General features: G+C 48.5%; 1 protein-coding gene across 1 annotated transcript; it reads right to left on the bottom strand.

The window, feature by feature from the left end:
* Nucleotides 1-2,618: 2,618 nt before the first annotated feature.
* Nucleotides 2,619-14,019, bottom strand: LOC131238016 (phenolic glucoside malonyltransferase 1-like). The gene is made up of 3 exons (XM_058236144.1): nucleotides 13,918-14,019; nucleotides 3,117-3,721; nucleotides 2,619-3,000 (listed from the first exon to the last, which is right to left on the bottom strand). The coding sequence occupies exons 1-3, from the start codon at nucleotides 14,017-14,019 to the stop codon at nucleotides 2,619-2,621; spliced, it is 1,089 nt and encodes a 362-aa protein (XP_058092127.1).
* Between the last annotated feature and the right edge of the window lie 12,163 nt (nucleotides 14,020-26,182).

Here is a 26,182-nt window from a genome sequence, read left to right as displayed (position 1 = left end):
ACATTGAAGGGGTTCGGAGTTCGGAAGATAGAGTGGAGAGCCGCCCAAATTTTGACATCAACATATATAATTAGTAAAACTATAGATACAAAAAATAAGATATGTATTGAAATATAATAGACTAATGTAATAATGAAAATATTATCATGTATCCAACCGGCCAACCCGACTAACCCGACCAAGCCCGCTTGGATTGGGCTTGGGTTGAGAATTCCCAACCCGAGGTTGGGTTGGGTTGAGGTACAGGAACCTTGGGTTGGGCTAGGGTTGAGCACCAACCCGACCCAACTAGCCCGACTTTCAGCCCTAGACCCAACTGGTGTCTCATTAACCCGATCGAATTCGCTCTCCAATCTGCTCATCTATCAGTTGTGACATCTCATAGTCTCCGTACATCTCTGATTCAGCTTCATCTTAAAGCTTTGGTAAGCCTCAGCAGGGAAATGATGTGAAATCACTACCAAAGCCTCTAAGGTGCATTCTTCTTTAGCAGGGTGTGGCAGATTTTTGGAGGGTCCCTCTGTCTTGGTGAGTCACACCAGACGAATGGATTGGATTGAATGGAACATATGCAGTGGACCCATATAAAAACCTATCATTGATGTCTATTCACCAGTGTTCCTTGTGGTGTGGCCAATCTTAGCCCTTGATAAGGATGATATTTTGGCGTGGGGTCCAGTAAATAGAGGGTTCACTTGATGGTTGAGTGGATGTCACGCACAAAACGGTCGGATCCACAACAGGACGGCATCATACTTGTTTTGTTTAAGAGGCGTTACATGGGATTCAAGTTGGGATGAGGACAACAACTACAAACTAAAACGAGCCATGTTGCCTTCTTTGCATGGGATTCAAGTTGAGATGAGGACAACAATTACAAACTAACATCTCTTAGACAAAAAATAAGGGTTCTCACCTGATGAACGGAGTGGATTTCACCTATTCAACATGGTGGGTCCCACAGAAGTTGAGTGTTTGACGCTCTAGGTAGAATCGGTTGGTAAATAAACTTATGAACACCTTGGATTGGCAAATAAACTTCATAGTGTTGAGAATCGTAGAAGCACACAAAGACAAATCAAGCAAAATACTATCAATTGCACAACTAGGTCCAAACACAAACAATTCGAATTTTACATGAAAAAATTCTTACGAGAAAAAAACATAGTACAAAGTTATCAATAATGGATAATTATGAAAACAAAAATATATGAGATAGATTGTTACCAATTCGAACAAGCCTCGAATCTACTTTACAAGCTGAGGCTGTGTCCTTGAAACCCTTATAAACAAATTAGAAAACCCTAGAACTCTTCTCCCCCTTCCCAAATCTTGATCACACCCAATATATATAACATCACAATTGGAATAAGAAACAAATCCCACACTTAAGAAATTCTGCGTGCGCTCGATAACACCTTCAATGAGACTTTGATGATATCGACGATTTGTCAATGACATTGAGTAAAATGCCAAAACATTCCAGCAACAAAATCTAAATTTTATGAATTTTTCCAATGGCATTAAGCATATGTAGAGGAAGCGGATTGTGTACTGAGTAACTCAGTACGCTTAGTGTACTGAGTAAACTCCATGGGGTCCATCGTGATTTAAATATTTTATCTACTCTGTCCATCCATTTGAACATATAATTTGAGGGCTTAAGCCTAAAAAATGAAATATGTCTAATTCTCAAGTGGACCTCACCACCACGGAAACTGTGTGAATTGAAATTCTACCGTTGAAAATTTCTTGAGGGTCATAAAAGTTTTAAATCAAGCTAATATTTGTGTTTTCCCTTCATCTATGTCTGTGTGATCTTATGAATAGGTAGGATAACAAACAAACGTCACTGTGTTCCTTAGCAAGGTTTCAACGGTGGAAGTCATTACTCTCATTGTTTTGTGTGGTGTGGTCCACTTGAGCTTTGGACATACTTATATTTTGAACTTAACTATTAAAATTAGCTGAAAAAATGGATGGACGGCATGGATAACCTACATACATTCACTGTAGGCCCAACTGAGTTTACTCAGTAAGATAATAGTGTACTAGTAACTCGTGGCATCGACATTTTCTCAATGACACCGAGTGGTTTAAAAAAAGATAAAAAAAGAAGTGGTCTGTCGATGGCCCCGTTGTTCACAAATTTAAGACATCAACAACAATGGGTCCTAAGAAGGTTTCAATAGTGAGTGTCATTATCCCTGCTTTTTCCTGTGGTGTGGTCCACTTGGGCTTTGGATCTGCTTTATATTTTATGATCAAGTTTTAAATGATATGGCAAGATCTATGGACGGCATTGATAAAGCATATACATCACGATGGGGCCCAAAGATTCGTATGCCTGGTGAGCAGTTGGAACCACTTATATTATTGCTACTGCCTAATTTACCGTAATTATGCTCGGGTAATGATCCTAACCTTTGATTTTCAAAACAACTTTGACAGTGTGGACGAACGTGAATTAAACTGTTCTAGTTGCGTAAAGAACAGGAAGTTGGGTAGACAGTGGTGGACAGTGTGCGTTTCTCTACACATCAACAGAGATCAACAGAAAATGGACGGACTAGATTATTTATGTCCAAACTCCAACTACAGTGTAGACGGGAGTACTACTATCCTGCTTTCAGATCCGTCTCAAACAGAGATGCAAACACACGCATTTCGGGATCGGGCAACACCAAACCAATCTCAATCCCGCCATCATCTTCTCTGCTATCGCCAATATACATAGCATCGGTTTTCTCAATGGATATCACTTCAGTCTTCTTGGGTCTTCCCCACCCGAAATCCGTATCATATACCCGAAATTTCGGCGACCCAGCAACCGTCATGACACGCTGCCCCATCATAGAATTCATTCTGGGAAACCACGTCTCCGCGCCTTCCAAAACCCCACCCAATAACCTCTGAATTTCTCTCCCAATCGCCTCCGCTGCTATGAATATCCCATCTCCGCTTGCCAAATCTCTCCCCTTCGCCTCCGCGAAGCACCCGCTAAGACAGTTCCCGAAATATGTAGCGGTTATCGGCGGGTCCAAGCGTGCCCAGGAATCCACCGAAGGGACAAAGTGGACGGTCTTGTCGTCGGCATAGTCACCTCGCGCGTTCACCAGGCAAACCCAGACGCTTTCACCAGGCAAACCCAGACGTACGCGCACGTTAGCACGAACGCTGAGCAATGGAAGGGATTCCGAGTCGCGGCGACTCGGTCCATGACTCGCTTCCTGAGTCTCTCGATTTCTGCTCGGCTCAGAACAAAGGTCGCTAGAACCATGTTGGAACGAGTTGCACTACTGCTGACTACTACTTGCGTGTGCTCGAATTTGAATTCCGACATCTGCTTCAAGAAGAGTCGCTTGAGCCAATCGCGATCGGCTAAGACTGTCCTGTCGTAGGATGGGTGGGACGTGATCAGAGATTCATCTCCGGTTCTGCAAATGGACGACCAAGATTTTATGAAATGGGTCAAGCTACGGCCATCAGCTGCTACATGATGCAGGGAGATTCCGATGGAGATGCCAGTGTTTGGGAAGATGGTGACTTGCAAGGCCACTAGAGAAGATGGCTGCAACTCAGATAAAAGAGGATAGAATTCCGCAATATCTCTTGGATGGTTTTGTACGAGTCGGTGGAAGTCGGCATCGGACTCGGCGATGGTTAGTGGGACCGAGTCGCCGTCGACGTAGCGGATCTCGTGATCGCCGGTTTCAGGTGACTGTGTCAGTTTCCCGGCGAGAGGATAGAAGATGTTGGGGACAAAAATACAAGTCCGAAGACTCGGACTTAATGCCTCGAGACTCGGACTTAATACCTCGGGTCACCGAAGGATGTGTCAAATCCGAGGCATGGTTCGCTAAACCGAGACAACGGTTGAGTCGGTTCGGACGACTTATCAGCGTTCCGGGCATGTGTCGGGCGGACCACCTTACAAGACCGACCGTCGCTAGGTCAGATCTCATCCCGGATATCTTGGGATAAGATCTCCGACCCCGAAGCTCACGGGATCGGATGACGGCTCAAGATGGGCACGATCCTATCTCCGTGATACCAGGAGAAGATCCCGCGCTCAATATCAGGAGGACCCCAGCAGCTATAAAAGGAGGACCCCTGTCACCTTGAGAGGTACGAAACAAATTCCCTCTAAAAACCTTTCAATACTTTGAGACCCCTAGTCCAGGCCTGACTTTGGCATCGGAGGGTCCCCTGCTCGAGCCAGGGTCTCCTTTGTCCTCTTTCTGTAGGCATACAAGGGTCAAAGGAGGACGAACCAGATTTCTGCATCAACGGTTTGGCGCCGTCGTGGGAACGTGCAAAAAGCCATCTCGTATCTCTATACCGAGTCCAATGGTGATGACTAGAAGGACGGTCCCGAAAGAAGATTTGAATGAGAACGCGATTACAGGGCCACCGGTCCTCGCCGTTCCCACAGCAGAACCCACCTAACAACCGCCGACGAGGGGCGACTGGAACAAGCAACAATCAGCGGGGTCGCGACGATGGGCGGTTGGACAAGGAGGTTCAAGAAATCCGCTCCGATATGAATATGATGAAGCAGATGCTGGAACGAATGTATCAGCAGCAAATGCAGCCACTCCCGCATCCTCAAGGGGAGACAGCGCACGTACCGACGGCGGCGGTTGATCCTCAACCTTCCGCGCCGCAGTCTGTCCGCCCAAGCCAACCCCAAGGCGGATCAGAACCATCTCCAGCGCAGTCAGCCAACGCCTCCCTCCCCCCGACTGATCTTCGGCACGAAATAGAGCGAAGAAGGCGCAATCGCCCTTCTATGGAAGGCACGGCAGAAAGCAGCGAACCATGGAAAGCCGACATTCAAAATTTCAAAAAAGAAGTGCGGGAAGAGATGGCAAAAGAGATGGCGGACATAAAGCACGGCCGGAATATATACTCAACCGGGTCCGAAGCGAAAGCGTCCCCCTTTGTAGACTCGGTACTGAAGGCCCGGTTGCCCGAGAGGTTTCGATTACCTCAAATCACTCCTTTCACCGGCAAAACCGACCCGACCGAGCATATTGAGTGCTTCAGAACCTATATGGAACTCTACGATGCCTCGGATGCAGTAATGTGTCGGGCCTTTTCTCTTACATTGACTGATGTAGCTCGACTGTGGTTCAAACAGTTGAAACCAAAGTCCATCAGTTCATTCGTTGAGCTGAGCGACGCCTTCCTCACCAACTTCATCGGTGGAAAGAAGAAATTAAAGCCCCCTGCACATCTGAATAACGTAGTTCAGAAGCAGGGAGAGCTACTAAAAGATTACATCAAGCGTTTTAATTTCGAATCCCTTCAAGTTCGAAAACATTCGGAAGAAACGGCCCTCAATGCACTCATGCAAGGAGTTAGGGATAAGCCATTCCTAGCATCTCTAGACAAGACTCCGCCCGATACTCTGGCAGAGTTTATGGCACGATCCGATAAATATGCCAACGCCGAGGAAGCGCGAATCCTGCGTGAAACTAAAACCTCGGCCAAAGAGTCGGCCAAAAAAGAAGCCGACTCGGCCGGAGGAAGGAAACGCAAAGAGGATCAAGCGCGTGACGAGCGAAGGTCAGGAAAACGGCCGGATCGAAAATTTTCCACATATACTCCCCTGAATAAGACTCGGGAAGAGGTGCTGATGGAAATAAAAAACGAAGGCTTTGTTAGCTGGCCCAATAAGCTCAGGAGTAATCCTAATCGGCGGGACAAGGATAAGTACTGCCATTATCACCGCGATCACGGGCATAACACAAGTGATTGCCGTCACTTAAAAGAAGAGATCGAACGACTCATAAAAGACGGCCGACTCAGAGAACATATGGTCAAAGCTGGGGCATCTGAGGCGCGCCCGACCGAGAGTCAGCCTATGGAAGAAATCCGGACGATCATCGGCGGTCCACAATGTGGGGGCGACTCAAACAACGGGCGAAGGAACCACGCACGAAAACTTAGTCAGCCTCAGTCCGAGCTCATGATTATAGATCGGCCATTAAAAGAAAGGAAAAGAGAAAGATATTGCATATCGTTCACTGAGGGAGACGCCCGAGGTATCCATCACCCCCACGATGATGCGTTGATCGTCTCCTTGGCGATCGCTAACCGAAAAGTGTTTCGGATACTCGTCGATACGGGGTCATCTGCAGACGTGTTATTTACCCAAGCTTTCGACAAAATGGGGATCGAACGATCCACACTACGCCCAGTTCGGACCCCGTTGATCGGTTTTTCCGGAGGACAGGTACTGCCTGAAGGGATTGTCTCGTTACCACTCACTGCTGGCAGCGCCCCATGTCAGACGACGATGATGGTTGACTTCCTAGTCGTCGATCAACCCTCAGTATACAACGCAATACTCGGCCGTCCTTCATTGAGTCTCCTCCAGGCCGTGGTATCCACGTACCATCTTTCAATGAAATTCCCGACCGAGTCGGGAGTCGGGATTGTCAAAGGAGACCAGCAGGATGCGAGGCGATGTTACATGATAGCCGTAAAAGGAGCCGCCGACAAAAGTCCGACCAACATATTAACGATCGAATCGTTAGATCCTCGGGGCGAGAATTATGAACGGGGACAGCCGGTCGAGGATCTTGTCTCGGTCCCCTTGGTCGAGACAGATGGATCCAAGACGGTACGAATTGGCTCGTCTCTGCAGTCCCCTTTGAAAGAAAAGCTGATAGCCCTGCTCCGTAGGTACGCCGACGTCTTTGCCTGGGGTCATGAAGATATGCCCGGGATCGACCCCTCTGTGGTGACCCACCGACTCAACATCGATCCGTCGTATCGACCGATCCGACAGAAGCGGCGACCGCTCGGCCCTGAACGATACGCTATCATCGAAGAGGAAGTCAACAAACTCCTCCAGGCTAATTTCATAGAAGAAATACACTATCCAGAGTGGGTCGCGAATGTCGTGCTTGTAAAGAAATCCAACGGGAAGTGGCGAGTCTGTATTGACTATACCGACTTAAATAAAGCCTGCCCCAAGGATAGCTTTCCGCTTCCGAGGATAGATCAGCTAGTAGACAGTACAGCCGGACATGAGCTCCTTAGTTTCATGGATGCATATTCAGGATATAATCAAATTGTAATGCATCAAACAGATAAATCAAAAACGACCTTTGTCACCGACAAAGGCCTTTATTGTTACCGAGTGATGCCATTTGGTCTGAAGAATGCCGGCGCAACTTATCAAAGGTTAGTTAACAAAATCTTTGCTCGGCTTATAGGCCGAACCATGGAAGTATACATCGACGACATGCTCGTTAAAAGCATACACGCGGCTGATCATGTGAATAATTTGGAAGAAATGTTTCTAATCCTACGGAAGTTCCGGATGAAGCTAAATCCAAGTAAATGTGCTTTTGGAGTAGGCTCCGGTAAATTCCTCGGTTTCTTGGTCAGTCGCGAGGAATAGAGGCAAACCCTGAGAAGATAAAGGCTCTGATTGATATGGAATCCCCCAAAACCATTAAAGACGTCCAAAGGTTGGCTGGACGAGTCGCAGCACTTAATCGGTTCCTGTCCAGAGCAACGGATAAGTGTCTCCCTTTCTTCAAACAATTGAAAGGAAGACAAGCGATGGGTTGGACGGAAGAGTGTGAAGAATCATTCAATCAAATAAAATCATATCTCGGTTCTGCACCTCTCTTATCAAAACCCGAACCAGGGGAGTCGTTGCTCCTCTACCTAGCGGTATCCGAGGCAGCGGTGAGCTCGGCTTTGATACGAGAATCCGAAGGAAAACAACTGCCGGTTTACTACGTCAGCAAAGCGTTATTGCCAGCAGAAACGAGATACCCAAGCTTGGAAAAAGTGGCCTTGGCTTTAATAACTTCCTCTCGGCGACTTAGGCCGTATTTCCATGCCCACACCATCATAGTAATGACCGACCTTCCGCTTCGCCAGGTACTGCAGAAATCAGAAGCTTCCGGCCGACTCACCAAATGGGCTATCGAGCTGAGTGAGTTTGATATTCAATACCGACCAAAGGCAGCAATCAAAGGGCAAGCCGTAGCTGATTTTATCGCCGAGGGAACGTCTTCAACCGAACTTTCGGTAAATGATACACCGAAGGACGGTGCAGTTCCGACCTCGACCGCTCCCCCTTGCCCTATTCCGTGGAATCTGTATGTCGACGGTTCTTCCAACTCGAAGGCCAGTGGGGCTGGGGTTGTGCTTGAAACCCCCGATCATACTTATATACAGTACGCCTTACGACTTGGGTTCCAAGCGTCGAACAATACGGCGGAATATGAAGCGTTGTTACTCGGCCTCCGACTCGCCGCTAGCATGGAGGTCACTCACCTAAGTGTTTTCAGCGACTCTCAGTTGGTTGTTAACCAAGTTACCGGTGTATACCAGACACGAAAAGACCAGCTAAGGGCATACATGCAGAAAGCAAAGGAACTTATCAACGGATTTCAATTCTGTCGTGTCACTCGGATCCCTCGTGCGGAAAACAGCAAAGCCGATTTGTTAGCAAAGCTCGCCTCAGCCGATGAAGATGAGATACCCAGGTCCGTCCCCGTCGAATACGTTGACAAGCCAAGCATAGACGAACCAATTAGCGAGGCTGTCAATACAATCGACTCGGAACCTTCTTGGATTGATCCAATCCGCCAATACCTTAACGAAGGAAAGTTGCCCGAGGATCGTGCCGAGGCTCGACGAATTAAGATTCGAGCTTCCCGTTATACCATATTCAACGGAACCCTCTACAAGAAAGGTTACTACGCCCCGTTGCTGCGGTGCCTCAAACCCAGCGAGGCAAACTATGTGTTACGGAAAATTCATGAAGGAATCTACGGAAACCACTCTGGAGGGCGATCCCTCGCCTACAAGGTCCTACGACAGGGATACTACTGGCCCACTATCCAACACGACGCTCGTGAGCTCGTTCAAAAATGCGACAGATGCCAACGGTTCGCGGCAATTCCGAGGCAAGCGCCCGAAGCACTAACGCCGATGACCGGTCCCTGGCCTTTCGCACAGTGGGGCATCGACATCATAGGACCGCTCCCTATGGGAAAAGGTCAGACCAAGTTTGCTGTGGTGGCGGTTGACTATTTCACGAAGTGGGCCGAGGCAGAACCATTAGCTAAAATAACCAAGCAGAAGATCACCGAATTTGTATGGAAAAATATTATCTGCCGATTCGGGGTACCCCGTACCATTGTTACAGACAATGGAAGGCAATTTGATAACAGAAGCTTTCGTGGGATGTGCGACAACCTCGGAATCAGAAACGTTTACTCTTCGCCTCATCATCCTCAAACCAACGGACAAGTTGAGGCGGTTAATAAGATTATCAAGCAACATCTTCGGACCAAGCTTGGCCGAGCCAAAGGAGCGTGGGCCGAAGAGCTCACGAAAATTCTTTGGGCCTACCGAACCACCGCTCGAACAGCCACAGGGGAGACCCCATTTTCACTAGCCTATGGCTCGGAAGCCGTCACTCCCGTTGAAATTGGATTACCTTCGGCTCGGATCACCACGTTCAATGCAGAAGCAAACGAAGAACTCCTTGCACTCGGACTTGACCTTCTGGACGAACAAAGAGAAGTGGCACGGCTGCGCACGGAGGCGCGGCAGCGACAAGTGGCTCGGTTCTACAACACCCGAGTTAGGATTAGAAGATTTCGAATGGGGGATATGGTTCTTCGAAAAGTGTTTTCTAACACCAAGGAATTTGGTTCGGGTACACTGGGACCCAACTGGGAAGGACCCTACATCGTCTCGGGCACCATTAGACCGGGAACGTATCAGCTAGAAGACCTAAACGGACAACCGTTGCCCCACCCTTGGAACGCTGAACACCTCAAAGTCTACTATCCCTAGTTCTGTCTTCAACGATTAAAGACTCTGAACTAAGAAAGGATAAAGCCAAGTCGAATAAGTAAAGATAGGCATTTCTCTTCCATTCATCAAAACATATGTAAGTACAAAGCGAGCGAAGATCTCTTTCATTCATCAAAACATATGTAAGTACAAAGCAAGCGAATACATCAAAGCAAAAAAAATATATATGTCCAAGGGCCCCGGTAAATGTCCTCATGCACCGGCCTCGCCCCCAGCGGTATCTTCAGCAGTGGCGTCCGGGTTCTCGGATCCCGAGGCTGCTCCACCCTCGATTTCTGAAAGGTCAAGGTCAGGGAAGGATTTCTTTATGTCCTTGACGCATTCCAGATATCCGCTTTGGAACAAGCGGTCCCTTTCATCCTCGAACTTCGCCGACTCGAGGAATGCTTGGACGGCTTGGTCCCTAGCCCTCTCGGCCTCCCGAGTCTTCTCGACGGCCTGTTGAATGTGCTCCGCCGCCTCAAGCTTAGCCCGAGCTAAGTCATCCGCGCACGAAGCATGGACTGCTAGAACTCGCTGATTCTCCTCTTCAGCTTTGGAGAGTCGAGCCAGTGCCTGAGCGACCTCTGCCTTCGCTTTGTCCAGGGCTCTTCTGGAGGAAGCCGCCTCTGCCCTCGCGTCTTCGGCAGCCTTCCGGGCAAGGGACGCCTCGCCTGTCAGGACGCCGACCCGGACCTCGGCCTCCTCGCGTCGACCTTCGACCTCAGACAGAAGAGCCTGCAGTCGATGAGTTGAGGATAGCTCCTTGCTGGCCTTGATTAAGCAAGGAGCGAGTTCAAAAAGCATCCGGGCAGCATGGCTGACGGTCTGCGACGACGGGGCATTGTAGAGTTTCACGAACTCTCTTTCACACCCGTGGGCCAGGGCCCATGGAACCATCCCCGACACCACTTGCTGCAGGAATGACGGCCCCTCCTGGTTCGTCTCCTCCCCTCGGGAGGACGCGGTCCTCGTCTCTCCCTCCCCCCTGGAGGACGCGGCCCCGGTCTCCTCCTCCCGACTCGGAACATCCGTCTCAACGCATGCCGAGTAAGGATCCGCCTGAGGCTCCGAAGCAGCAACCGCCGTCTCTTCCGCCCTTTCGTCCGGGTCGGGGATTACGACGACGGAAGGGGCAAAAGAGCTCGCTGGCTCTTTCTCCTTCCGCAGCACCCTTTGCCTCTTCGGCGCCCGAGGCTCCGAAAGAAGAACTGACCGCGGAGGAGCCTTCAACTTCGTGACTGGCCTAAGGGCAGGACGAGCTCCAGTCATCTCCGGTTCGAGGGTGATCCTGAGGTTGGGACGAGCTTCGGGCAGATCTGTAAAAAAAAAAAAAAAAAAAAAAAAACCAGAGAATAAGTTATGGCGAAGTAAGTCGAGGGAAATTCGGGAAATCCAGAAGATTCATTCTCAATTACCTGTAACTTCCGAGTCCAGACCTGCAAGATGAAGGCGCTCCGGCTGTAGAACCACCTTCCAAGACCTATTCTTCGAATCCAACGACCTCAACTCTTTGATCCGAGCCGAGGCAGTGGTGCCGAGCTTCGGCCGCTTCTTTGGAATGTCTGCCAAACATAAGCTCGTCAGACTCAGAATATTACAAAAATAAAAATAAAAAAAATAAGGGGGCGAGAGGGAGAGAAGACCCAAGTCACCTGCTCTTTGGAACGCCCGAGGGACACGAGCCTCGTAGGACCCGGATTCATCCGTCTCCCATTGACCACATGCCCAAAACCAACGCTCTCTCCAGTGTTTGTTGGAAGTGGGAGGGTCGGTTATCAGGGAACCGCCTCCGCCTCGCCAAGCAGCGAAGACGTAGAAGCCGGGATAGTTCGGATTTACCCGTACTTGATACAGGTGGAGAAATTCGTCGACTGTAAGTGGTGGCTGTTCCATCTCAGCCCACAACACCGCACATCCGAGTAAGTTCCTCCACCCATTCGGGACTATCTGCCCCGGGGCAATCTTTATGCGAGACAAAACTCCCCGGACGATGGTCTGAAGGGGCAGACGCAAGCCGCATTGCATCGACACCTGGTAAATCGCGACTGCCCCGGCAGGAGGGTGGTCCGGTAAGTCATTCAGACGGGGAAGATAGGTGATGACCGACTCGGGAATATGGTACCCGACTCGGATTCTGTCCAAGTCCGTCTCAGTCAAGACTGAGGGAACCGGACCGCTTAAATCCTCCCCCGATCCTTCTTCTTCAGACTCGGCCTGCGCCGATTCACCAACGGGAGCAAGATCAGGGGTTCCTTCGGCGATTAAAATTTCATCTTCTTCCTCCTCATCTTCCTCCATGTCCCTTTGCAAGTTAGGCCTTCCCGGGCGGGTTAATAGAGATGACCCGCCCCGAGAAGGAACGACGGAAGCAGGGCGCTCCGCCGGAGCTTCGGTGACTCTCTCCGGTAGACAAGCAGTGTTGGCGTCCACTGCTATCTCCGTCAGTAAGGAAGGCGATTCCGCAACGTTCCAAAAACGTTGCGCTTCGCCTTCGTCTCCGGAAGCTCCCCCTGAGGGACTTTGAGAACTCCTATCTGCCATTAATATCTAATAAAGAGGAAGGAGAAACTCACCGGAGGGAGAAAGGAAAACGGAAATGGCGGAAAGAGGCACCGACGGTTAGGAGAAACGAAAAGAAGGAGATGAAAGGCTATGCAAACCCCAAAGAAAATGCGGAGCGGGAATGGCAAGAGCAGTAAAAGTTTAAAGTGCGGGGCCCCTGACGTTATATAAGGTCGCCATACGGCAGAGACAATTAATGGGGAAATGATTCGACGCCTGCATCGATTCCCTCATTCGACACGTGGCGCACGTCGACTGGCGACAATAATACCTTTGCTACGTGTCCAATCTTCGTTGGCGGGATGTGCGATTTGACGGCTGACGGCGCATGCGTAGGAGCTGAACCGTCCCCCATCAAAGGCCTTACGGAATGCATTTAATGACCACGACTCATCTCGGACTGAGTTACGAACCGACTCCAAACTCGCTACTCCTTAGTGTCATATGAAGCACACGGAGTAGGGGGCTTACTGTTGGGGACAAAAATACAAGTCCGAAGACTCGGACTTAATGCCTTGAGACTCGGACTTAATACCTCGGGTCACCGAAGGATGTGTCAAATCCGAGGCATGGTTCGCTAAACCGAGACAACGGTTGAGTCGGTTCGGACGACTTATCAGCGTTCCGGGCATGTGTCGGGCGGACCACCTTACAAGACCGACCGTCGCTAGGTCAGATCTCATCCCGGATATCTTGGGATAAGATCTCTGACCCCGAAGCTCACGGGATCGGATGACGGCTCAAGATGGGCACGATCCTATCTCCGTGATACCAGGAGAAGATCCCGCGCTCAATATCAGGAGGACCCCAGCAGCTATAAAAGGAGGACCCCTGTCACCTTGAGAGGTACGAAACAAATTCCTTCTAAAAACCTTTCAATACTTTGAGACCCCGAGTCCAGGCCTAACTTTGGCATCGGAGGGTCCCCTGCTCGAGCCAGGGTCTCCTTTGTCCTCTTTCTGTGCAGGCATACAAGGGTCAAAGGAGGATGAACCAGACATTTGCATCAACAGAAGAGATGGAGGGCGAGGGAGAGAGAGTGTTTCAAGTTGGGAAGGAAGGATTTTAGGAAGTGGGTGGTGGTCTTTTCATCAGGTTTATTGGGAAATTCGTAGAAGAAAAGGCGTTGGACGGGAGGAGCCGGCACCCAGCTAATGTCGAAGAGGGTGAGAGGGAGGATGGTTTCTTGTACGGAGCCTGCAGGAGGAAGGACCCGACAAAGGTCGAGCACCTTCACGGTGTGGCTTGACTTCATTGAGAGAGCAGGAAAGAAAGAAAGAAAGAACAGTGAAATCTCTCACCGAAGCAAAACCTTTTTATAGCTGTAAAAACCTACCCTCTGCTTATGGATTATTGCTACCACATCCCCTCCATATATACTTGATAAAAATACACTTGATCAAGAGATCGTTCTGCAGACATGTGGGACCACTGCTATTTTTTAAAAGGGATCCAAACCGTGCATTAGGATCTCCCTACTACGAAATAGGGAGCCGATTGGATAGGAAATGCCATCGCGGATGCCGAATGGACAGGAAATGGATACGAAATGCCCGTGATGCTTGGTGAAGAAAAACTGTAGAATCGCCCATCCTCGCTCTTGCAGCATCCCATGGCGGATTCTAGGGGCCCCTAAAAGAGGGGCCCTTCCAGATTTCCCCCTTCTAGGGGTAGATACAGGAGCAGGGGAAGATCCAGAACTAGGAAACCCGCTACGTCTTCGTTCGAGGGTACAGGTAAGAATGGGAACCATAGCCTCTTCGTGGGGAGCCTGCCATTCGACTACTCAAAGACGGATCTCATCACCATGTTCTCCAGATATGGCAAGGTTCAAGATGCTTACATTCCTGTTTTCCTCAACTCCAATCGCCCACGAGGGTATGCCTTTGTACGATTCCTTTACGAGGCCGATGCGCGAGCCGCCATGGGTGTCCTTCATGGGAAAAAAATTCGATGGCAGAGAGGTAGTTGTCAAAGTGGCCAACCCTAGACCAAACCCTGCCAGAAAACCGGCCAAGAGCAGAGTAGCGGAGAGGTTTCCTATCCATTATCCAGCTCACGTTGATGGAACCCCCTTCGTGGAAGTCGTCTCTAAGGGGAAGGGTGCGGTGAAGGAAAGAGCTACATCTGCTGTCAACCCGTCCCCTGGTGCCATGGACGAATGCTCTTACATGTCTATTGCAGGCGAGGCTGCTGTAGAAACTAAGATTCAACAACTTCATCTGGGCTTAGTGGGCACGGTCACAGACCCTCGCACCTCCATTCTGAGACTGATTGGAGAGACTAGAGCATCGAAATTTATATCATTGGCCATCGACATTGCGAGGCTATCTCAGACCCAATTCCTTCTAGTCCTCAAATCAAAATCAGAACTATTTGATGTCATGGCGGATTCATCCCTCCAGCACCGGATGGGCCTCCAATCGGTTAAGCCATGGTCCCGAGATTTTGTAACAGGGGAAGAGCGGATTTGGATTCAGTTATTCGCATCCCAGCCCATGCCTGGTTTGAAGCAACTATTATAGACCTGAGCAACTGTTTGGGAAGGGTTATTCAACTTGATGCCAGCAGCAGGTATGGCATGTTTCAGGTGTATGCGCGGGTGAGAATCATTCCCCGCCCTGGGGCCGATTTAAAACGGGTCTTGAAGCTTCTGGTTGCAGGTAAAGTCTATCCGGTGTATGCTGAGATGGAGAACTTTGTGCCACTAGACCCGGAGATGCAACAAGAACTCCAAAGGAATGTTGAATCCACGAAAGACTGGGTGGTCAGGAACTTCCATTCTCCTGGGCCTATACGTCCATCTCCCATCTGCACTCCAACTGTTTGTCAAAATGCTTCAGCCAATCGTGGGACCAATCCCATACTTTCGTCCGACGTTCCTCAATCGCCGTTGGTCCAAGATTGCCAACAACTCAGACTGACAAACTATCCCTGAGGGCAACTGCAGGTGGCTTTGGCTCCCCTATTATTAGGAGCAGTCCGGGCTTGCCAAAGCTCAAGAGCAGGGGAGACTCCTCTTCTGGTAGTAGGGGGGACGGTGAAAAGAATCCATCGTCTGCTGATCAGCTTCATCCTTCTAAGCAGTCCCCATTTAACGGGCCCTCAGTTCAGAGTCTAGTTCTACCTGCTAGGCTGGACAGCCCCAACGACCCTGGCATCAGATTCCCTTCTCCCCAGTGCCTCCCATCATGTCACTCGAGACAATGCTCAATGCCAGATCGTGCAGGGAGAGGATGCACCATTCCTCGTCCTCTCAGCCTCCACAGATTCAGATCCAAATCGGCAGACTGTCTCCAAGGTAGTCATACTGAGCATTTAGATGACTTCGAAGTCTGCTCCCCGGAGTCCTCTCCGGTGTCTTTTGTGCCGAACTCCCTGGAAATCTGCTCCCCCAGTTCTGTCAGAAGGATAGTATCTCCTCTCCACTCCAGGCCGATTGACCTAGAGATCGATATTTCTCCCTTCTTCAGGAAGCCAGACTCAGTTGAAGGGAACCGGGAGGACCAGGGGCAGGGCAATATCATAATCACGGCTGAGCTCAGTTCAGAGGCAACCCAGGATCTCCAGCCTGTTGGAGTTGGGATCGTGAGGAAGCGGAGTTCCCCTGAGAGTACTACTGCCTCTCAGAAGAAGAAGGGCAACTCCAAGAGCATCCTAGACAGGAGGAAAGGGCCCAGGAAAACTCGTAAATCTCTGTTGATTGGGCCATCAGGGGATTAGAAACAGAGACTCAGAAGATCGAAGAAAAAGACCGCGAAATCAGCTTGGTTTCTTTATGGATAGCTTCCTCATTGGGAATGCTCGGGGCATGGGTAATCGACCTACCATTTCCAAGCTCAAAAGGCTGATCTCTTCGCATCACCCCAGGGTGCTGGCCATCCTAGAACCTATGCTCACAGAAGACAAGAGAGCGGCACCTGGCCTTAAAGTGGGCTTTCACTTATCCATATCCAATGGGGATTTGGGTGGAAAAGTCTGAGTGTTTTTCAACAGTCCGGTTGCTTGTGCTGGTTGCTTGTGCTGTTTTTTTTTGCTTCTGACCAATTATTATCCTTCTATGTTACTTCCCACAACCTCTAGGATCGTACTCTCCTCTCATTGATCTATGCCAAATGCTCCAGGAGCCGCAGAAGGGAGCTGTGGGCTGATTTGGCAACTATGTCCAGGGCTACTTCTGGCGCTTGGGCAATTGCTGGGGATTTCAACGTGGTGGCTGCCACGTCTGAAAGGAGGGGTAGCAGAGTTTTTGACCACGCCAGCGCTGGTGAGTTCTCTGATGCTATCAATGGAGCGGGGCTTGCGGACATGGGTTTTTCCGGGAACCTTTTCACTTGGAGTAATAACCAATCTGGGCTAGCGAGGATTTAGGCCAGGCTTGACCGTGTGCTGGCCAACTCCGAGTGGTCGATCGCTTTCCCGTCTTTTCGAGTGGAGCACCTCCCGCGCTGGTCCTCAGATCATGCTCCCCTCCTTCTGTGCTTTCCCAATCAACCAACAGGTCAGGTAGTGAAACCGTTCAGATTTCAAAGGATGTGGCTGCAGCATGAGAATTTTCAGAATGTTGTTAGAGAAGCTTGGTGCGCTGAAGCTTCCCAACAGCCAATGATCAACATCCTACTCAAAATGAAGAGGGTCAAGAGAGCTTTAAAGCTCTGGAATAAGCATGAATTTGGTGATGTTTTCCTTCAAGTTAAGCTAGTTGAGCAGCAGGTAGAAGCCATTGACCAGCGCCTTCAATCAACGGTTGGGCTGAGTGACGCTGATAATTCTCTTCATCAGGAGCTGCGTGTTGCCAAGGACAAGTTTGTCCAAGCGGAGCTCAGAGAAGAAATCTACTGGAAACGAAAAGCTAGGAATAATTGGCTGCAAAGGGCGATAGAAACTCCAAGTTCTTTCACACTATAGCTAAAGGAAATCAGAGCAGAGCGTTCATTAAGGATATCTGCCTTGACAATGGCCAGGAAATTTTAGATCAGCAGGGTATTCAGAGGGAGGCAGCTCGGTACTTTGAAGAGGCTTTTATCGCGGTCCCAAATCCAGTCAATCCAAAGGTCCTGACGTCCATTCCTCGTCTGATCTCTGATGAAGATAACATCAGCCTGATGAGTTTGCCATCGATTCAGGAAACACTCCAAGCAGTTAAATCACTGCCTCTCGACGGTGCCACAGGCCCGGATGGCTTCTCAGGTGCGTTCTTTATTGGATGTTGGGATATCATTGGCGTGGATATCCACAAGGCGGCTGAGAGTCTCTTTCAGGGTGAGGTCATGCCTAGAGCATTCACCTCCACATTAATTTGCTTAATTCCCAAATCCCTCAACCTGAAGAAACTATCGGACTACAGGCCAATCAGCCTATGTAATTGCATTCACAAAATTTTTGCGAAAATCATCTCCTTTCGGTTGAGCACCCTCCTACCTAAGGTGATCTCTGCAGAGCAAGGAGCCTTCATCAAAGACCGAAACATCGCTAAGAGCATAGGGTTAGCCCAGGAATCTAGCAGGGACATCAACAGAAAGGTCCGTGGACGAAATATTGTGGTGAAGCTTGACATGGAGAAGGCATACGACAGGGTTGAGTGGGGATTTTTGAAAGCTGTACTGGTGGCTTTCGGCTTCAGTAAAGCCTGGACTGATTTTGTTCAACAATGCTGGAGAAATTGCTGGTTTTCTGTTCTGATTAATGGGGTCGCATCTGGGTTCTTTCAGTCCTCTAGGGGTTTGTGCCAAGGCGACCCCTTATCTCCAAGCCTTTTCATCCTCTCGGCTAAAGCGTTGAGTAGAGGTATCCATCAGCTTATGGACAGCGGGCGCTACTCTCTGTTCAAGCTCCGGCAAGGATGTACGCGCATATCTCACCTGCTTTATGCTGATGATACCATTCTTTTCCTCAATGGCGAGACGAGGTCCCTTCGGGCTATGGATAGCTTTCTATCCGCTTACCAGCAAACCTCATGGCAGAAGATTAATCGTCACAAGAGCGCCTTTTATTGTACGGGGTCCTTCCCCTTGCCAGGGCCAAAGTTATTGAGGCTCTCCTCAGGATTTCCCAATCCAGGACTGAGCCTGTTTACCTGGGGGTCCTGCTCATAGTGGGCAAGATTAGGTGTGCTGTGTTCAGGCCCCTTTTGGAGAAAGTAGAACGCCGTATTTCGGGTTAGAAAGCTAGGTGTTTATCACAGGATGGGAGAGCAGTCCTGATTCAGCATGTTTTGGGTAGCATCCCCATCCATGCCATGGTGGCTTCTTTGATCCCCAAGTCCGTTCTCAAGGATATGGATAGGAGGTTTGCGGACTTTTTCTGGGATTGGGCTGATGGTAAACGCAAGCTCCATTGGAGAAATTGGAAAGATTTGTCCAAGCCCAGGGGCGAAGGTGGGCTCGATTTTAGGAGGCTCAAGGATGTGATGTAATCCCTTCGGCTCAAAATGGCGTGGGGAGCCAAATTTGGGACCTCGCCTAGTCTTTGGTGCGAGGCGATGCGTGCCAAATATGGGCCGGATCTCAGTAACTCCTCTGAGGCACCTGCTACTACTTACTCCTCTCCGCTTTGGAAATCGATTTTGGGCGTCATGCCCCTACTTCTTCGGTACGCGTAGTCTAAAGTGGGCCAGGGTACGAGAGTGCCTTTGGACGACTAACTGGACGGGCCTCGGTCCCCTGGCCGACCTCTCCTCGCAGCCGATTCCTCCCTCTCTCTCTCTCTCAGCTTCAGATCAGGGACTTCTTAGGTCCTGAGGGGCCCTTCCCACCGTCCTCTATTTTCTCCTTCCTCTCGCAGGAGGTGATTCATGCTTTTTTTTATGGGGGGGGCTGCATCTCAGATGGGCCGGTCTCTACATTCTGGCCATTGGAGCCTTCGGGTAAGTTCTCCTCCAGATCAGCCTGGGGCATTTCCAGGACCCGGCAGTCGCGCCTGGGGTGGGCTAAGTGGGTCTGGTACTCCTTCCTCCCAAGGTATCCTTCTTCGTCTGGAGGCTTCTCCCCGGCGCCCTCCCGATTGATGAGTTGATTAAGAGGAGAGGTATCCAGTTAGCCTCGATGTGCTCCTGCTGCCGTGCCGAACAGGGCATGCGGCCCTCTGCAGAGTCGCTAGATCACATTTTCATTCGCAACAGCCTAGCGTCATCAGTTTGGGATAGATTTGCCTCGATATTCAGTGTGTGTCGCACCTCTTTCTCCTCCTTACAAGATCGGGTGGAGTATTGGTGGTCCCCCCTGTGCCCTCCACCCACGTCCTCCGTCTCCAGGGCCTCGCTCCCTGCCTCATCTTATGGAAATTATGGCGGGCTAGGAACGAGGCCAGATTCGATGGCGTTCAGGCCGGGCCTTCCTCGGTATTTGCTTAAGGTCAAGTGGAGTTTATGGTCTCTGGTGTCCTCCAAGGGAGGATTGCTTCATTTTTCCCGTTCCTCTCTTCATAGTCTTGGGTTCCGATTGCCTTTTGCTTCCCGTCCCTCCCCAACAGTTGTGAAATGGGCTAGTCCCGGTAGTGGTTTCGTTAAGCTTAATGTGGACGGCTCGGCTTTGGGTAACTCGAGAATGTCAGGTGGGGGAGGCATTTGCAGACGACAACGGGGAGTTCTTATTCGCCTTCGTCGTGGGCTACGACATCAAATCGAACAATAGAGCTGAGCTAAGGGCAGTATATAATGGCCTCTTGTTGTGTTTTGAGCTCGGGCTCAACCGAATTGAGGTTGAATCGGATTTTAGGATTGTGGTGGGTCTTCTCAATGGTTCCATGGAGTCCAGCTGGCATTGGGAAGATTGGATTTGGAGGACTGGCAAGTTGAGGTCAGAAGGGTCTTGCTCTTTCCGCCATGTTCTCAGAGAAGGGAATGCCCCGGCAGACGGGATAACTCGTTTGGGTTCTGGCAACCAGCTTTCCTTCTCGACTCGTCGCGTTGCTGACCTCCCTTCCAAGATTAGAGGCCTCATCTTCCTGGACAAAGTGGGTCTTGGGGCCATCCGCTCGGCCCCGCTTTACGGTCCCAGCCCTGGTAGTTAGCTGATGTTGGTTCTTTTTCCTTTTTTACGATAGGCCTAGAGCTGAGCCACCTTTTTTGTTAGCGTGGCTCCTAGCCCAAATGAGTTGTATAACTTCTTCTCATGGAATATAAACTCTCTTTTATCAAAAAAAAAAAAAGGGGAGCCGATTCGGTTAGATGGGGATAACACTTGAGTTTGGTGAGGCTGTGACCTTCTGGCCTACCTTGATTCGTGTATTGTATATCCTTGCCGTCCATCTGTTTTGCTAGATCATTTTAAGGATATGGGCCAAAAAATTAGCAGAGGTGGACCATACCACGGGAAAGAGTGTTAATTGGACATTAGAAATTCTTGTGGACCATAGAATTTTTGGATCAAGCTAATGTTTGTTTTCCCTTCATCCTAATATGCATGACTTTATCAACTAGTTGGATTGCAAATAAGGTGGGCCGTATGAAATTTTTAATGGTGGGCGTTCAATACCACTGTTTTTTGTGGTATGGTCTATCTAAAAATTCGATATGCCTTCATTTAATTCATGTTCTAAAATTAGCCCTGTAGATATGACAACAAGTACATCAACGTGGCCCCCACCATCACAAGCTGACAACTCGGTGTTACCCTTATCTGACCGAATCCCATAAATATTAGACCCAAAAAAACCAGCTTAATAAAATCATCAGTTAGAACTCAGATTGTGTCCTACCCCCGCTGGTCTCCAACTGGGAATGTGTAGGAGCTTTGAGTTATCAGTCTTATCTACATTGTCCATCCATTTTTCTGTATCATTTTAAAATATAGGACCAAAATTTAGGTAGATCCAAGGCTCAAGTGGACCACACCACAAGAAGCAGCGGTGATAATGATTCTAATTGTTGAAACTTTTTTAGGGCTCACTGTGATGTTTATTTGCCATCGATTCATTTTGTTAGCTCATTTTAGGGCATGGGCTCAAAAATGAAGTAGATCAAATTCTCTGTAAGACTACTCCCACTTCCAACATAAGAGCGATTAGGTGTTACCCTTACCGTGGGGCACACCTTAATGATGCGCTGTATATCCCCACTGTCCATCCCTTTCTCTAGACTATTTTAGGATGTGTTTCCAAAAATTAAGCAGATCCATATCTCAAGTGGACCACACCATAGAAACAGTTGTGATTGATTGTCTCACCATTAAAAATTCTAAAGGGCCCATCGTATAATCTTCGTAATGTTTATTTCACATCTAACCTGTTGATAATGTCATGAAGGGAATACAAAGATAAGCTTGTTTAAAACTTTTGAGGCTCATAGAAAGTTTTTAACAATCATTTATCATTTTTTCTAGTTGTATGGTCCACCTGAGATTTGGATCTTCTTAAGGTTTGGGATCACATCCTAAAATAAGATGGAAAAACAGATGAACAATGTGGATATATAATAAATACATCAAGGTGGGCCCCATACGATTGGAGTAACAGCTACTGAGGACTAATGATTCGGATGATCAGTCATTGCGCCTAGCCATGGCAATGTAACGTGTAAGACTCGTATCCTAACCTGTATCGTTCTGTAGGCTTCTGCGGTCCTCCCAGTTGAATTTCGGTGATCCTCGATCTGTAATCCGCATTTGCGCTCGACTCTGAGTCACATCCTATCAATCTAAGTTGGCTCGACCCAAGACTTATATCCTTACGACTGCGCCGTCGCCGCGGTTCCGACACCGCGACTCGCTCACCGATCCGATACCCGGGCTAGAAGATATGGGCCCACGTACATTCCGAAGAAACGCCACGTGTTACGAATTTTGATGGAATCTCTACGACCTATCTCATCAATCAATCAATCAAGTACACACCCTTTCTCAAGTACATCACCCATACCCCATGCCACCTCACCCCCCTCACAAGTCAACTCTCTTTCTCCCCACCTATACCTCCTTTACACCAAATTCGGGGCCCTCATCTGATGTATGTGTTATATCTCACCATCCATCTACAACATTTTGCTACTGTAAAGACGTCAGTAAGTTCCGTGGGTCCCACCTTGATTGTATGTATTTTGTATTAGTCATCCATCTGACAGGCTGTGGGGCGCACCGTGATGCATTTGTGATCCACACCGTCCAACTATCAGGTGGACCACACAGTAGAAAACAGTGGTGAATTGAATGGCTACCCTTGAAACCCTTTTTAGGTCACAGAAGCTTTGGATCTGTATGAAATTTGTTTTACCTCTTATTCAAGTCTTTGTGACCTTATAATCAGATTGGATGGAGAGTATACGATGGGCCCTACCTTAATGTATTAAAGGTCCATTTGTGGGGCCCACCCGGATGTATTTGTGGCCCATTCATAAGGCCCACCCTGTTATATTTAAGGCCCATCTTGCAGGGTTCACCCGTTGTATATTGAGGCCCATGCGTTGTGGCCCATTGTGATGTATTCAAGGCCCATGTGATGCGGCCCATTGTGACGTGTATTAGGTCCATGTGATGCGACCCATCATGATGTATATTAGGCCTTTCTGTGAGACTATGGGCCCACTATATGTTTCGCTTTGGCTCTATGTGGGCTACTTCTTGAGAGTGATGTTGGTTAAATGTCCACATTGATAGGCAATGATGGTTAAATATCCACATTGTGACCTTCCCTTATGCCCCTTGTTAGGCCGATTGTCAAGGTCGATTCTGATTGTTGAGGTCGATTGTTGAGGCCGATTCCGATTCCGATTATCGAGGCCGATTTCGATTGTTAAGGTTGATTATCAAGGCAGATTCTGATTGTTGAGGCCGGTTCCGATTCCGATTGTAGAAGGCGATTCTGATTGTCGATACCGATTCTTATTGTTGAGGCCGATTCTGATTCCGATTATCGAGGCCGATTTCGATTGTCGAGGCCAATTCCGATTCTGATTTCGATTGTCGATGCTGATGCCGATTGTCGAGGCCAATTCCAATTCCAATTATTGAGGTCGATTTCGATTCCGATTGTCGAGGTCGATTATTGAGGCAGATTCCAATTCTGATTATCAAGGCCGATTCTGATTGTTGATGCTGATTATCGAGGGCGATTCTGATTGTTGAGGCCGATTCCGATTCCGATTATCGATACAGATTTCAATTGTCGAGGCCGATTGTCGAAGCTGATTCTGATTGTCGATACCAATTCCGATTATCGAAACCGATTTTGATTGTCGAAGCCGATTGTTGAGGCCGATTCTGATTATCGAAGCCGATTCTGATTGTCAATACCAATTCTAATTATCGAGGCCGATTTCGATTGTCGAGGCCGATTCCGATTATCGAGGTCGATTCTGATTGTCAATACCAATTCCGATTATCGAGGTCGATTCCGATTGTCGAGGCCGATTATTAAGGCTGATTTCGATTCTGATTATCGAGGCCGATTCCAATTGTCTATACTGATTTCAATTGTCGAGGCCGATTCTGATTGTTGAGGCCGATTTCGATTGTATAGGCTGATTGTCAAGGTCAATTATCGAGGCTGATTCTGATTGTCAAGGCCCAATGTGATGTATATGCGGCCCGAATTTGAGGCCCATTGTGATGTGCATTCGACCAATGTTTGAGGCCCAATGTGATGTATATGCGGTCCATATTTAAGGCTCTTTGTGATATGTATTCGGCCCGTGTTTAAGGCCCAATGTGATGTATATGAGGCCTATGTGATGAGACCCATTGTGATGCATTTGAGGGCCAGGCGATGAGGGTGAAGGGCCCATCGTGATGTGTATTAAGCCCTTAAGTGAGGCCTATGGTGTTGTATATTTGGTCCTTGTGTGAGGCCATGGGTCCACTATATATTAGGCTCTATGTGGGCCATTCCTTGGGGGCAATGTTGTTTAAATGTCCATATTGTCGAGGTCGATTGTTGATGTCGGTTATTGATATCGATTTATGAGTATGTGATAGCATAGCATCATAATACATGCACATACGCATCATCTGCATATTTGTTATGAGATATGGTTGACCATTGCATATGTCATTGGGCAGGTTATTATGAGATTCCCTGATAGGTGGAGGTTATCTCACATGAGCGCACGGTACGCGCAGGATTAATGCATGATTGGATTGTATGACTCATGCATCTTGCATTGTGTGTTGTGATTACTATATGCCTTATCGACATCAAGTCCATAGCCTCCACGGGCATATCGTGGGTAGCTAGATGGGACACCAGAAATCTATTCTAGCATTGGGCCCCCATAAATGGCTCTGGGTGAAAATTCTTAAACCCTCTTGGTACTAGAGGATGCCCCAACGTTGAAACCGATTTGGATACATGAGCGCCCAAGTGCCGAATACCACATGAGCGCCTAAGTGCCGAATACCAGAAGGTGGCGTCTCCCACTATGTCTTGGTCGGTTGGGAGGGGTGTGGCCTTTCTCGTCCGAGGGTTGAGGGTGTTACGCCCCAAACCTGAAAATTAGGCTCACAAAATTTTCGATCACCGAATCCGGTACCGACAGCCTCCGTAGTACCCCATTCTCGGCTCCTAGAGTGCATATACCAGATTCTGATCCTGGGATCCTACAAGGAGGATTTTTCAACATTCATTTGTCTCGTAATAAGCATAACTATAAGTTTATCCAAATCACAAAGGCAACATCATCATCACATATTCACTAATATAAATATTTAAATACAATGTTGAAAGGGAAATACATATATCGAAATCAAAGCTCCAGAAGTCAGCTACATGATCCAAGCTCCACACTGCTGCAACCTAACACCACCTGCACGCATCTATCGTGCCTACGCTTATAGAAAGCTTAGTGGGTGGTGAAAGTGTATACACAAGGTAAGTGCCAAGTAAACAATATCAGAGTAATCAGAGTAAGCGAAAATACTAACAAGATCATGAATCATACGATATCAGAGTAAGCAGAAATATACTGATAAGTCCATGAGTGCTATCAGCCGTACCAAGGCTATGCGATGCAAGGCATGAATGTTAACGGCTATATCAAGGTTATGCAATGCAAAACATAATAAGACAATAACAGATGCCGAGGATGCAATGTAATATGCAAATCCTTACGTGCCACAAATACCATCAACCTCATCTAGGCAATACATCAAACCTGTGCATATCGCGCGATTATGTGGGGATAATTCCGTCTCACAAGGAGTCCCATAAACATCTCAACCTAATGGCATTTGCTTTAATCAATCTTCCATCACAACACGTATATGAATGATGGGGGTCCACAGAAGGACAGCGGATCTAGTCCAAATATCAAGATAAACTCACTGATTTAAAATGCGTCATGATAGTTAAGGAAAGAATCCAACTTATAGCTACCACAACATCGGACGATACACCCAATGTGGGACAAAGTTCTGCCTTTACTGTGTGCACAGTAGCCTGCCAATCACTGGTAGCTCGCCCATGCTCCTCAGGCCTCGCCCACATCAGTGTCCACCCACATGCGCCCGCACACATGTGATCACAGTGATGGATCATCACAATATCCTCCACCGAGGGCAGATCCGAGTCTAAGTGCAATAAGTGGGCTTCCTTACCCTCTCTATCGCGCAATAAACTGGACTTTCTTATGGGCTTAATATATACACAAGGTGGCTCTAAGGTGTAGGTATCATGATGTTATGCTGTCACATACTAATAATCAGTATCGATAACCAGCACTGATAATCGGTCTCGACAATCGGCCTCGGTATTCGGCCCCGATAATCGGTCTCGTCAATCGAAATCAGTCTCGATATTCAGAATCAGCCTAAGGGAAGGTCACAATGTGAACATTTAACCATCATCGCCC

This window comes from Magnolia sinica, chromosome 2 (genome assembly GCF_029962835.1).
Source record: "Magnolia sinica isolate HGM2019 chromosome 2, MsV1, whole genome shotgun sequence".
NCBI lineage: Eukaryota > Viridiplantae > Streptophyta > Magnoliopsida > Magnoliales > Magnoliaceae > Magnolia > Magnolia sinica.
Note: the sequence above shows the minus strand (reverse complement) of the source record. Positions and strands in the feature narration are given on the sequence as shown.